Source organism: Phragmites australis, chromosome 10 (genome assembly GCF_958298935.1).
Source record: "Phragmites australis chromosome 10, lpPhrAust1.1, whole genome shotgun sequence".
In the NCBI taxonomy this organism is placed as follows: Eukaryota; Viridiplantae; Streptophyta; class Magnoliopsida; order Poales; family Poaceae; genus Phragmites; species Phragmites australis.
The window spans coordinates 6,790,859-6,805,509 of record NC_084930.1 but is presented as its reverse complement, the minus strand read 5'-3'; the positions used below and the strand labels follow the sequence as shown (position 1 = coordinate 6,805,509).

General features: G+C 41.6%; 2 protein-coding genes across 2 annotated transcripts; both read left to right on the top strand.

Annotated features, from left to right (window-relative positions):
• LOC133883572 (protein OS-9 homolog) lies at positions 1–2,634 on the top strand. The gene is made up of 8 exons (XM_062322930.1): positions 1–235; positions 591–667; positions 1,116–1,316; positions 1,439–1,510; positions 1,760–1,875; positions 1,974–2,040; positions 2,160–2,269; positions 2,352–2,634. The coding sequence occupies exons 1-8, from the start codon at positions 151–153 to the stop codon at positions 2,509–2,511; spliced, it is 888 nt and encodes a 295-aa protein (XP_062178914.1). The 5' UTR covers positions 1–150; the 3' UTR covers positions 2,512–2,634.
• Positions 2,635–9,234: 6,600 nt separating this feature from the next.
• LOC133883364 (amino acid transporter AVT6E-like) lies at positions 9,235–11,716 on the top strand. The gene has a single exon (XM_062322676.1). It carries the CDS (start codon positions 9,800–9,802, stop codon positions 11,246–11,248), a length of 1,449 nt encoding a protein of 482 aa, XP_062178660.1. The 5' UTR covers positions 9,235–9,799; the 3' UTR covers positions 11,249–11,716.
• Positions 11,717–14,651: the final 2,935 nt, after the last annotated feature.

The following is a 14,651-nucleotide window of genomic DNA, read 5'->3' as shown; positions in this document are numbered from 1 at the left end:
CCAAAGAAGGCGTGAATGATGCCTTGAAGGCGTAAAGACATGCTCGCACGGGTCTCCACTCTCCAGGGCTAACTGCTGGTACCCCGACTCGAAGAAACGGGCGCTGACGAGTGACGAGACGCCGGAAGAGAGAGCCGTCCGCCGCCTCCGATGGGCTTCGCCGGCCGGGTGCGTGCGCTGCTCTTCTTCCTGGTCGTCGGAACGGTCGCTGCCGACCAGATCTTCACCACTTCAGGTGAGCACATCAGGGCCTTGCTAGATCTCCCCGGCGCTGCCATTGAACCTATCCCTGGTTCTTGTCTTCCCGAATCCAAATCCAGCAATTCTTTGCTGCACTTAGCATGGCCCTTGATACGTTCTCGACCGAAGAAGCGATTTCCTGCACATCCCTGTACTGCACCTTTCTTGGCTAGATCTAGCACCCTGTAACTGAAAAGGCTCTTCATTCGCGTGCGTGCGATCTAGAAATATGCTAATAGGTTGATACTTTGATAGGATTCTTTGAGGTTTATACTCGTGTTTTTTTATGAATTTCTTTTGGTGATTGCTAATTCGCTCTCGAAGTATTACTGAATTGTGTTGGTCGTCAGGTGTGCCATTTGGACGGAGTTCGCGGGAGCCGGGGCACCGTGTCGAGTTCCATTCTGTTGATTCGCCGTTCCATCCGGTAAGATTTCTTTTAAAGGCATGATCCCTGTTGTAGCAAAACAGGAGCTTTCATTAGTCCCAGCTCTATTTTTTTGCAGTTGATTATGTATGTTCTAGTGAACTAGAATTAAAGCGTTCTTAAATTAAGAACCATGACAGAAATACGCGAACTTGTCAATGTAGTTTACATGTTGGAAGTATGAGACATCACCAATGTAGTCTACGTGCTGGAAGTATGAGACATTGTCGTAAACTGTAGTACGGTTGGTCAATGGTTGTGAAAAGTAAGCAATTATGATTTAGGCAATGTTAATTGGCCATGTTTCTGCTAAATCATGTCCTTTTGTCCGAAAACCACTTTTTTAAACTTTTCTAACTTAAGTTTTTGCTCTAAAGGTTTCTGCTTGGCACAATTCAAACGTAATCCCTGTTATCCTAACTGTAGATAATTATGGTTTATCTAACAGGAGAATGGCCAGGAATCTGTACCAATGACTAGCCATGAGGGGAAACAATATACATGCTTCCTACCAGTGGAAGAAACTAAAACAATGAAGTCAATTCTCCCACAAAATGTGACTAACGTTATAATAGAAAGTGAACAGAGAATTAAGCCAAAGGAGCCAGATGAACTGCTCGAGGTTCTCAAGGATCAATGCTTCTACAGGGTGAGCATGCAACTTTTTGTTCTATGCATGAGCACACATTACATATTTTCAGTCATGTGCATGTGTTTCTGGTAAAAATAATGCCTGAAAAAAAATCTGATTATTATTTTATTTTGACACAGCACGAAGGTTGGTGGTCTTATGAATTCTGTTATCATGGGAAAATTCGACAGGTTCATGTAGAGGGCGAGAAGGTTGGTGACCTTATGAATTCTGTTTGTTCTCTCTTTTTGGCCTAGGCCTGTAACTTTTGTAATTTTGTTGATCTTTCTATCCATCATCTGAAACAAAATCTGGGTTGTTTGAGTCCAAGAATTGCTTGCTTTTACATCTACTAATAAGTTAGTTTTGTAATCTCTTTATGCTTTGACTGTGTCATATATGCAATTTATAGTTGCTAGAGCTCTAGAACTGCTGTGTAAATTGTGTTTCTCTTATTGAAGATTATTCAAGAATATGTTCTAGGTGAATATGATGATGATGCGACTACTGCTTACCATGAGAATAGAACCTCCGAGTTTGCTGATGAAGACCATCACCTGAAAGATATTTCTAAGAGGTGCTATTATACTATAACCTCTTGAAAATGTGGAGGCATAGTATATCTGGAAGCAAACTTCACTTGAATGAATGTTTGCTGTTCCTGTTTTGTTGCAGGTATCATGTCCACTTCTATACAAATGGGACTGTCTGTGATTTGACAGATATACCCCGGGAGACAGAGGTAAAAAAGAATTTGAAGATTATGAGTCTATGATGATTGTGTTTCTAAGCAAAGCAATTTTGATCTCCATAATATCCACTTCAGTACATTTGACTGCATATATTGCATTCTTCCTACAGGTTAGATTTATTTGCTCGGAGCCCACAGTAGTACTGATCAGTTCAATCAAGGAGATCTCTTCCTGCAAATATGTTGTAACAGTCCCAAGCCCAATGCTTTGCAAAAACCCGTAAGTACTCGCATTCTCCTCCTGGTAATCCCTATCTTTGCTCTTTGCATTGTCTTAGCTTGTTATCTTGTTTTGCTTGCAGGTTGTTTCATCAAGAAAAACGCACTCTCTCCATCCACTGCAACAAGTTGCCTGCTGAAGCAGAACCCACCGTGGAGGATGGCTCACTTCCCAAAGAAGCTCATATTTCCATCATTCCAGATCCGGATGAACTACATAATTTTGCAGCTTATGCTACTTGATTACTCTCCAATATTATGTCTGATGTAGCAAAGAAACCATCATCTGGAGACAGTGGCAACTGAGCAGCACTGTATCTTGACTATCCCATTGTAAGATCTTACATCCGGGATCTCCTAGATCAATTAGGTGATACGTATTATAGTATAATAATCGTGACATTACAGTTAAACTTCGTATATAAAGTATTAAGGTTTAGAGTATAAAATGTTTATAAACTATAAGTTATATTACAAACTTGGTTTAACGGTCAACAGAAACATAACGGAAATAATTACCTAGCTCACATGCAGTTAGGATGCAAACATGACTTCTAAGTTTATTCTTTATCTTCGTCTTTTTCTCTAGCAAAGTCAGCTTATAGCATGAGTACGAGAGGTATTTAAAAAAATTTGTACTATTTTAAATATTTTATAGATGCATAAAGGGCAATTTAAGTATAAGATTTTATGACTTAGTTTTAAGCGCAAAGTAATTTATGTTGAGATTCAATTGTATTCTCTACTATTAACTTTAAAATAGTTTGAAACTAGGTAACAAGTCATATATATGGTTTTCGGTTCTGTGAGGGGTTACACCTCACTGTGTAGTTTCTATCATCATATGTGGTGTATCTCTAGTACCACACAGATCCTGATGGATTGAGTTAACAATCTCATCATACGGGCATCTAGTCTACACACTCATTTATCAAGACACACGCATCTAGAGTCTAATCATCAGGGTTATTACTTTCATATGTCAATGCCCTTGGACACGGTTATTCAAATAGTTTTATACTTTACAGAGGTTGTACAGTGTACTCATGCGATATCCCATCCGTCAAATCATTGCAAGCGGAGGAGCAAAACATATCGAGACACTTAAATCACCTTTTTTGTCAGGGTTTTTACAAGACACCCTAAGCACCAGGTGCCTTGTACTGAATGTTGGTCCCCTTTCTTTTTTAAGTCTTTTGACGGTTCTTGAAACATTCAAACAGAGGAACAGATGATCACCTGACATCTCGTTGCTCTCAGCCTCCTAGTATGATACACAAACCAGTTTGGTAAAAGAAAAGTCAAGTTCTGCCTATAACAGGACGTATAGTTACACGGGGGTGACTAAGCATGATGACACAATGACTTGATTCCTAAACGGTCAGGGTAGGTATCTTCTGTCAATAAATATCACAAAGGTAACTAAAGCCCCCAAGAGCATCCTCGATCGGAGGACTACTCGTCAAGCCCTCGCTAAAACAATTTTTATCTATTTTTACACATCTTACGTCATATCTTACACGACATCAAGGGTTTCACAACCATCAAGGAAACATGGTACATGGGTTAATTTGATAAATAGTGAATTGATATCTCCGAAGAGATGCATTTTAAGATGACATCACCGAGGAGACGTATTCAATCCTAAGGATGCTAGATATCAAGACGTCATCCGATGTTAATATAGATAACGACAGGTAATTTTTAGAGTTATATATATTCTGGATGATGATATTTTAGACATGCTAATTTTTTGATATGATTAACTACTACAAACAATTTGGAAAAGCGTAATACATATCACAGGCGATAATAAATCCATGTCGACGGTAACCATGGCATGGCGGCGGAAGGAAAAAACACGCTGCTGCACGCAGTCATGCGAGGAGAGAGCACTAGGACGGTGGCATGCTAGCCAGGAGGTTGTGCGAGGGGGCGGGGATGCTCACCGAGCTTGAAAACAGCGAGAAGCTGGACGATGGTCGGTGATGCGATGGAGCGGTGACGGCGGAGCTAAAGGGAATCGAGGGCGTCCTAAGAGGGGGGGGGGGGTGAATTAGGACACTTAAAACTATTGGCTCCAAAACTTTTACAAGATATGCCTATCTCAATTTCTATCTAAATGTGCTTCAGACTTATCTAGTGTGTCTAATCTACCGCTTAAGAGAATTACAAGATAAATTGTAAGTAAGTAAATGCGGAAATATAAATGAGGTAGAGAGACAAACTCGGCACGAGGAATTTTTATCTCGTGGTATCGGTGGCACACAAGCTACCCCTAGTCCACGTTGTAGCACCACAAATGATATACTCCTGGTCGCCAAGTCTCTTTCAGTCATGGCTCTTGAGATACCAAGTCAGCAAGACAAAGCCTCAAGCATGATGAGTCATCAAGCCACCAAGGCGAGATCTCACCACTAACCTCTTTTCCGGTCACTTGTACGTCGTCTTCACTTCGGAGCTTTAGTCACAAAGACAAGTGCCTTCGTGTCCCTGCACAATCCTCTTGCTATCGCTCCACACCAAGTCGGAGGGTCACAAAGACTCTAAGGTACCGACTTACCTAGAGGTATAAGTTTGGATCACTTCTTGATCCACACTCTAAGTTACAGCACTTAGCAACTCTTCTTTCTAGTCCTATAAGCACTAATCACTTGCTAATAGTGTGCTTAATCGCCTTGGATCAACACTTTATGCTCTTGGATGGCTTAGATGTCTTCTTAGGTATACAAGGGTTTCTCTGGACTCCAGCTACTCCAAATGAATAAGTGGAGAGTTATTTATAACCTCAACGCCGCAGAATAGCCATTATCTCAACATGTCACATATTCTGTGAACGCCGGATGATCCAGGGTTAACAGAGGTACAAGCACCGGACCATCCGGTGTGTATATTCTCAGAAACTAGCCGTTGGAACTCCACTTAGAGTTCTTCTGAACACCGGATACTCCGGTGTATACATCCTCTTCATCACCGGACTATCCGGTGAATTGTCCTGAGCCATCCGAGCCTTTCCTTCTTCTCTGTGTAAATTGCTCTGGTGTAAGCATCCGGTGCACATCACTTCATCACCGGACTATCCGGTGTTTTAATCCATTTCCTCTGAAAATACCAAGCTTCTGTTAAATAGTCTGGTGATAACTCCTTTAAGTCACCGGACAATCCGATTAGTTCAACTCAGATTTTCTCCAGAAAAACAGTCCTTCTGTTAAATAGTCTAGTGTATGCGTCCTTTAAAGCACCGGACAATCCGGTGCATGTAACTTCAAATTTCTTTGAAAAATAACTCTTCTATTAAATGCTCCAGTGCAAAATTCGTCTCATCACCGGACAATCCGGTGAGGTCAAATGTTTCTGGACACAATGCTCTGTCACTTCATCACCGAACTATACGGTGGGTTAATCCATTTCCGCCGAAAATACCAAGCTTCTATTAAATAGTCCGGTGATAACTCCTTTAAGTCACCGGACAATCCGGTCAGTTCAACTCATATTTTCTCCAGAAAAACAATCCTTCTGTTAAATAGTCTGGTTTATGCGTTCTTCAGATCACCGGACAATTCGATACATGTAACTTCAAATTTCTTTGAAAAATGACTCTTCTGTTAAATGCTCTGGTGCAAAATTCCTCTCATCACCGAATAATCTGGTGAGGTCAAATGCCTCTAGACACAATGCTCCGGTGTGTTCAATCATGTGAACATTGGACCATCCGGTCAAGTCATTTCTCCTGGGACTTTTTCCAATTCAACCAAACTTTATCCCGGCTTCGGTAACTTCTTCATGTATTGCATCCATGAGACCTACTGATATATATTCTTGACAAACATGTTAGTCACATTAACTATGTTGTCATTAATCACCAAAATCACAATCATGACGCTAGCGTGATCCCATCAGGCTCCTGGGCGATGGAGGGTGGCACAGGGATGATGGCGACCTGTTGGTACTCCTCGATAGCTCGTGGGGGAGAAACAACGACGGTGGAGGTACGGTGGCAGAGCAATGGCGTGGCGACGGTGCTGTGGTTGCAGCGTTGTGGGGAAACACAGAAATGGAGGCCGAGCTGTTCTGTTTATAGAAGGAGAGGGAGCATAGTAAGGTGGCAAGGAACGAGACGTGGCACAGAGAGGCGATGGCGGCGAGAAGGTGCGGTGCGGCTTCTCTGCGGTGGTGGCAGGACTGCGTCGGTCTCGCGCGCGCGAGATCATGGAAGTCTAGCGGCGTCAGGCTCTCGGGCGGCGTGCTGTGAGGACAGAGAGAGGGAAGAGAGAGCGAGAGTGCGGAGGGACGTGCGAGAAAGTCATCGGAGCATTGAATGGGTTGGCCGCCGCGGTGGTGTGGCAAACAACGTGGCGTCGTCGCGCTGACGAGAGAGAAGGCATGGTGACGTGACGTCCAATGGGCGGCGCGTGGATGGTGTGACGCCGCGTGGGTGCGGGCGAAGCTGGGCTGATGGTGCGTCTACGGCCGAAGCGTGAGTGGTGCGGAGAAGAAGCCGGGATGATTGGGCTGCGGGTTGGGCTGCGCAAAGAGAGAGCGGGGGGGGGGGGAGTTTAACGTGGGGAAGAAAAAGAAAAAGGAAAAAAAGAAAATATTTTTGGAATAATTCAAAGGGGAGGTTTGAATTTGGATTTAACTTTGGACTTGGTATAAATTCAAATAGGTATATTTGAATTATGGTTTGTATTGGACTAGAATTTAATGCACATGAACAATTCAACGCACAGATAAGTTTAGTAAGCAATTTAGTGTATTTTGAAATACTTAACCAAGTAACACACATTCAATTGTATATTTTCTCGATTGTAGTTAGCTTAATTAATAAAAAAAATTAAATTTAGACCAAAATTTACTGTAAATTAATATGTTAAAAATCAGGACGTTACACTCATAACCTCTACAGTGGCACATGGCGCTTCTTACAAAGCAGGCTGAGACTACCAATCCAACATTAATTAACGAAGAGGGCTTCTCTGTTTTAGTAAAGGAAACAATTTTGAGACACTGACATTTGCTTGAAATGTCTATAAAAAAGGATATTGCAGCAATCTTGAAACGAGTGTGAGCAACTTTTCTTCGCAGTGTGCAGAGGTTGTTGCTTTGGTGTGAAGAACATTCTGCTGAGACTTAGGCGCAAAGGTACTTGTTCTTTTAGTACAGATTAAGGCAACTCAGAGGCACAAAGAGCATTGTTTAAGGTTAGGATATCTTAGATAATTTTATTTCGAGTAAATTTTATAAAACTACAACTATTTACCCTTAACTATAATAAAATTATAATTTATAGAACGAGTTTTACAAAACTACACATACTTATACCATTAGTAACACAAACTACATTTTTTACATAAAACTACACCTATTTTATGCAAAATAGTTGTAGTTTTGTGAAAATATTTTTGCGCAAAAATGTAATTTTGTAAAAAAAATTGTAGTTTTGTGTTACTAGGTACAAGTACTTATAGTTTTATAAAACTCGTTAGAAATTATAATTTTATAATAATTAGATGTAAATAGTTATAGTTTTGTGAAGTTTACTCTTTTATTTCAGCCAATTTTACAGTGCCATACAAAGCGCAGGAAGCATGTGCTTCAATGCTTAGAAAACACAGTATTGCACTCCAATTCACAAAGAAAATACAGTAGTACACTCCAATTCACAAAAAAGTGATGTTTGGACATATTCATGGTAAAGAATACTATGTTTGAAGCTAAATAAATTATGATATTATAATTTTTTCACGAAATGAGTCTAAGTGTACAATTTAATATGATAACTCAAGATATTGTAAGTTGAATTGATCGACTGCATGCTTTTTAAAAACGTCACTTCCTTGCACGACCATCACAATTAATAAAAAGATTGTAATCTGAGGACCAAGGATGATTCACATGCCAACTGCTGAGGGTGGACTCCAAGCAATTCTGCTAGTCAAACAAGACGGTACGCTTGATATTTATGTGTTGCTACGACGAAACTTCAGCTGTACTGGTCAACTGAAGATTGCTTCAACGGATGGCTATTGCCCGTGTCAAATAAAAGGTGGGCAACCTGAATACTCTTACTTTGTGTTAACATAACTTTGAGGGGAATTTTTTTTTAAAAAACTTTGAGGGGAAAATATTCAAGTAAAAAACTAAAACGATTTGTAAATCACAATGACTAGTAAATCATATACTACCTCAATTTTTTTTTATTGGGCGTATTAGAATTTAAGAAAAACTTTTTAAAGTATGCTTTAATCATTAATTTCTCTTACAATATATTATTAATTACTACAAATAACTATCTAATTAAAAGATACATGAAATAATAATCTATTGTTATGCGCATAATTTGAGTAATTATTGATTAAAATTTATAAAATTTGATTTTTTTAATCCTTATATGTTATCTATTTTGAAACGGAGGGAGTATAAAATTTAAATGCATCACTATTACATCACATTAAATGAATTAATAGTAGACCGACAAAATTGATACAATTAGCAATGTTAAAGGACGTTTTCCTTGAACAGAGAACTCCAATCCATAACCACCGTAAGTCAACTAATTTTTACTTTTTTTGATCGGTTTTTTAGATGATTTTTACTACGCTTCAAACAATAGTATTTTCGTTCATGACACCACAAGATGGACATTGGAATTAGACGAGCTGTTCTACCAGAGACACTAGGCGGAATGATATTGCTGCTCACAGACAGGTGGGCCACACGGTCGGTGGTGCCCACTAGCCAGCAAGTGGGCCCAGTTCCGGCTGCCGGCCAATCAGATCGAAGACATGTATCCGCGCGCTCCCATGTGGCCGGACGCGTGAGGTCAAGCCAAAGAAGCTTATCAATCAACCAAACTGCCCTCCACTGTCACTCGGGGCCACAACTTCCCTGGACCCACACGTCATTGAGTAGCTATCCCTACTAGACATTAACGTAAATTGACTGTACTCCTCAGTGTAAGGGACACCTTCATGAGAGAGAAGCAAAGAACAGGTTTTGGAGGGGACGAGTAGAAATAAACGAGAAACAAAGCAAAATAAACAAGAGAGATAAAACTCATATCTCTCTCTCTCCACAGTTCAACGCCCCCACCCTCAATCATTCCAAGATTCCTCTTCTTCCTCGGTTGTGTGCTCCAATCTTCGCTCTAGAGAGGAGAGAAAGTTTCAGCTCTTGTTTCACCCACCATCCAAATCTCGCAAAGAGAGAGGGAGTAAAGTGAGGAGCTTTGTGCAGCAGCAATCACCATTGCCCACCGTATCCCTCTAAGATCTCTCTCCCCTGTCGATAGAAAAGCACTCAGATTTTTCCTCCCCTTTCTGTGGCAATTTTGTGTTCTTGGAGCTGTAGGTTGGGGAGATCGGGTGCGTGTTTCCTTCAATTTGTGGTTGAATCAGGCATTGGGGTCCTTTTCCTCCCCTTAATTTTAGCACAATTTGTTCTTGCGTTCTCTCTTGCCAAGAAAGCCCTCCCCTTAATTTTCATCGCGTTTTTGGTTTCGTGATCCATCTTTGATGCGCCAAGAGGCAAGATGAACACGAATTACTCGGCGCTCCCGTTGACCTCCCACTCCATCGAGCTCCAATCCAACGGGGCCAAATCCAATGACGTCCTCAACGGCCACGCCAAGATCTCCAAGCAAGACTCGTTCTTGGGCGAGGTCGAGGACGGGGGCGGCGGCGGGGAGCACGACGAGCTGCCGCTCATATGCGACGGCCCCGCCGGGCCGCCCGAGGGGTCCGGCGTGCCCGCCGCCGTGTTCAACCTCGCGACCTCCATCATCGGTGCCGGCATTATGGCGCTCCCGGCCACCATGAAGGTCCTCGGCGTCGCCGTCGGGCTCGTCTCGATCTTGGCCATGGGGGTCCTCTCCGAGATCACCATCGAGCTGCTTGTGAGGTTCTCGGCGTATTGCCGCGCGCTGTCGTACGGTGAGGTCGTGCACAGGGCGCTCGGTCGGCCGGCGAGCGTGGTGGCGCAGATGTGTGTCATCATCAACAACGCTGGAGTCCTAGTGGTGTACCTGATCATCATCGGAGACGTGATGTCCGGGTCACTGAAGCACATCGGCGTCATGGATCAGTTGATTGGCCATGGCGAGTGGGATAACCGGAAGCTGCTGATCTTGGTGGTCCTTGTGATCTTCCTTGCGCCATTGTGCGCTCTAGAGAAGATTGACTCACTGAGCTTGTCCTCCGCGGCATCGGTTGCCCTTGCTATCGTGTTCGTGGTGGTCTCCTGCACCATTGCTTTGGTCAAGATCGCTGAGGGCAAGATCAGCATGCCAAGGATGGGGCCGGATTTCAGCTCACGAGCAGCAATGCTAGATCTGCTCGTCGTGATACCGATCATGACCAACGCCTACGTCTGCCATTTCAATGTCCAGCCGATCTACAATGAGCTCAAGGAGAAGACTCCTCAGAACATGTACAAGGTTGGGAGGATCAGCACGGTGCTGTGTGTTGTGGTGTATGCCCTGACTGCCCTCTCAGGGTACCTCTTGTTTGGCGATGACACGGAGTCCGATGTGCTCACCAACTTCGACAAGGATCTTGGGATCAGATTCAGCTCGGTCCTCAACTACATTGTCAGGATTGGATATATCATCCACCTGGTCCTCGTGTTCCCAGTCGTCCACTTCTCATTGAGGCAGACGGTGGACTCACTGATCTTCGGGGAGCTGGCGACCCGTAGCAGGAAGAAGACTGTCACATTGACAGTGGTGCTCCTGGCGCTAATCTACCTTGGCTCGACGATGATACCCAACATCTGGATGGCCTTCAAGTTCACCGGGGCGACGACTGGGCTGGCACTGGGGTTCATGTTCCCGGCCCTGGTGGCATTGAGGCTGGACAAGGAAGGGAGTCGCTTGGGGCACGGAGAGAGGTTCCTGTCACTTGGGTTGCTGGGGCTGTCTATAATTGTTAGCGTCATCGGAGTTGTCGGAAATGTATACACCCTGAAGAGTAAGTCTGAGTGATCTCTCTCAAAGATGAGCAAGTTAGTAGCTAGGGTTAGAGGAAGCTTACACCATGACAAATGGTGGTGTCGCAACGACAGGCATACAGATTGTGTTAAGGATGGTCACTATACACTAGCCAGCAATGATACTATTTGAGAGAACCACATGATCTCAGATTCATTTTTGTTTACCTTCAGAGGTGCAAATGCAACAACACCGAACCATTCTTGAGGGAATTCTTTTGTACTTTGGGCTTTGGACCGGATGTCCCTCGATGTATGGATTTGCGTATACTCTTACATGAGGCTCCTGGAGCCATTTTTTTTTTTGGAAACCGCATATCCTTTGAGACGGGATGTTTCCTATCCTACCAAATTCCCGCGATTCAAATGGGGCCTTGATGTTTGCCATTTTATGTGTTCACTTGCTAGAGCTTGGTGCTCAATTACGCACCGTTGAATTTGGTTACAGCGTTTTTTACTATCAGCCTCAAGCTCTGAAAATTGTTCAGTATTTTCCAGGAGTGTAATAAGTGTATCTATTCTCGTTAAAGCACCTGCATGCAGGCGCTATTTGCAATCGCTGTAATGTCAAAAGAACTCCCACCAAACAGCGACGATGGGCATGCTGAGCATGAATACGATATGGGATTTTATTCAAATAGTAACAATAATAACCCTTAGCGTTTCTTGCAAAATGGCGTTGATACACCAGTATGTTACAAAAGAATACAAAATAAACAAAAGGACTATAAAATTGTTACATCACGATCTGGATCAATTTTGGCAGCCACCGCTGTTAAGACGCCTTGCAGCCTTGCAAAATGGCGTTGATACACCAGTATGTTACAAAAGAATACAAAATAAACAAAAGGACTATAAATTGTTACATCACGATTTGGATCAATTTTGGCAAACACCGCTATTAATACCAAAAAGACGCCTTGCAGCCTTACCGTTATAACAAAATGCTACGATACAGGATAATGGTACAACAGCCAGGATCAGCTTTGCATACTCTAGAAGTCAGATTGTGTGGGAGCAGATTTTTTTTTTCTTTCATCTCAAAAATACTCAAATCCATACCATCGACGAGGGCAAGGATTCCTGCAGTTGATATGGTGCAGCTGTAGCACCGACTGCGGGTATAGACACCATGTATGCATTTACGTAGAGATTGGACCTAAGGGCAAGGAAACAGAGGATGATTTACTGAAGACAAAGCTGCAGAAGAAGCAATCTTTTACAACTATACAAAAATATACTCAACTAGATGACAATAATGTTGCTTGAGTTGAGCTCTGAAAATATTTGAGCCTCCAACCAAATAATACAGCATAATAAATTTTGTGGCAAAAGGGAGTGAAATTTTTAATCTGTCAGTAAATGAAGCTAACCCATTTGATAAAATCGAATGACAAGGAATCACCTGCTATTAAAATTGCGAGTTGCTGAGGAATGTAACCATGCATCGTGCACTCTGAAATATCTTATTTATCTTCTGCCAAACTAAGCGCTGGACATCCAGAAGCTTCTTCACTTTACCCTGAACCACTGAGTGACTCCTTGTTGTTTCACCATGTATCTTCATCACAGAAAGAAATATATTTCTAAGTACAAACTTGATGTGTTAAGATGGCATATGGATATCATTATGCCTTTGAAAACAATTTTAGACCAGCCTGAACAATACACATATCATATACCTTACAAAAATAATTTCAGAACAGCCTGGACAAACTCAAAGTTATTCCTGCAGGAAAGCTCGTGAATGAAATAATCCAACAGCAATGAAATGGACTGGAGCTCAGGTCTCTGCTCCAGATTTTCTGACTCCTCGTCATCTATTATTTGTAGCATTCGTAGTTCCATGTCTAAAGATGACGGTGAAAGGCCTTTCAGGTAGTCAGTAAAAGCCAAATCTGCAAAACAGATTTGAAGTCGGTGCTTACAATCACCAGTATCAGCAAAAGCAACACAAAGACTATGTATTCCTCCAGATATTTGTACTTTTTTCTGCTTCTGGTCGTATGTGATGGTATTATAGAGAGAATAGAAACATCAGATTAGTATTCTCAACAATAAGTCAGTATGACAGCAATTTCTTAAGTCTCATTAATAAGCTAAACCTTCCAAGCTTTATTAAGGCAAATTTACTTGAGAAAAGATACTATAAATACTCACAGTTCTTTGTTTCTCCACAGGATTGTAACAGCTGACTGAAATGAGAGGAGAGATCAGCCATCTTCTTATGGCTTGTGTTCTCAGTGGTACTGCTATCTGTTTCTTTACTGCTGGCAGGGGGCTCAAACAATCTCTCTCCAGCGAGGGAACCGAAGGCAAGAAAAAAGGTGCCTTCTCAGGTTTCTAAAGACACAAAAATATTATGGTGAGCACTAACTTATTATTGAAAAAAAGTGAAATAGTATTACAAGATATACATAATTTGTTACTTTGCAAAGCAGAAACCTGAAGACTAAAATGAAAACAAAATCACACCCCTTTATAATGTCAAGATTTGTCAAACTTTGCCATTGACTCCTTGGAAGCAAAGAAAGGGTGATCAGATTGGGTATTTGATGATTCATTGTGACAAAAGGTTTAATATTAGACAGATTTGAATCTCCTGACTTTTTCTTCCTCGGATATTTCTGTCAGATGAAACAGTTGGCAAACGCACATTCCGGACATGCTTACCACTTGCATAATTATCAACATTTGTTGAGGCTGAGAACAAAGCTTGATCGACCCTGTCAAAGTTATAATAAGAATTATGAGATAATATATGAGAAAAATAAATGGAAGAACACTATATAGACATATAGTACATAGTATATACTATGATAACCATAATAATAGATAATGAAATAGAACATTGCAGAAGTGAGCTTCATAAGGAACAATTGAAGTAATTTATCTTGAGTATATGTACTCTGTGCATTCACCTGTTTTCAAACCCAAAACCAATCGTAATTTTTAAGTCTAGCATATTGAAGTTTTATCTAGCCCCTGAGTGGGGATTTTAGTAATTAATGATAATACATATGGACTAACAATTGTATTGAGAATTGTTAATATATTGTTCCATAGGTGATGCATAGAGGATTGCACATGGATTCATTGAGAAATACCATAAAGATCAAGAGAGATGTATCAAGATCAATGAGTCCTAGATGATGCTCATGTGATGAAGGAGAAGCTAGAGTGGAAGAGATATAAGAGGTTGAGGATGGTCTCAATAAGATTGACAATAAACATAAATCTAGGCAAAGTTACTTGTGAAGATAAAGTGACTTAAGGTATAAAATTGTCAATTAGGTTTTATAGACTAACCCATGTGCTTTGTACTTGTGAGTTGAGATTAGATTCTATAAGAAGGCATGAGTTGAATTGATATATTAAATATGCCAAGTTGGAAGAGA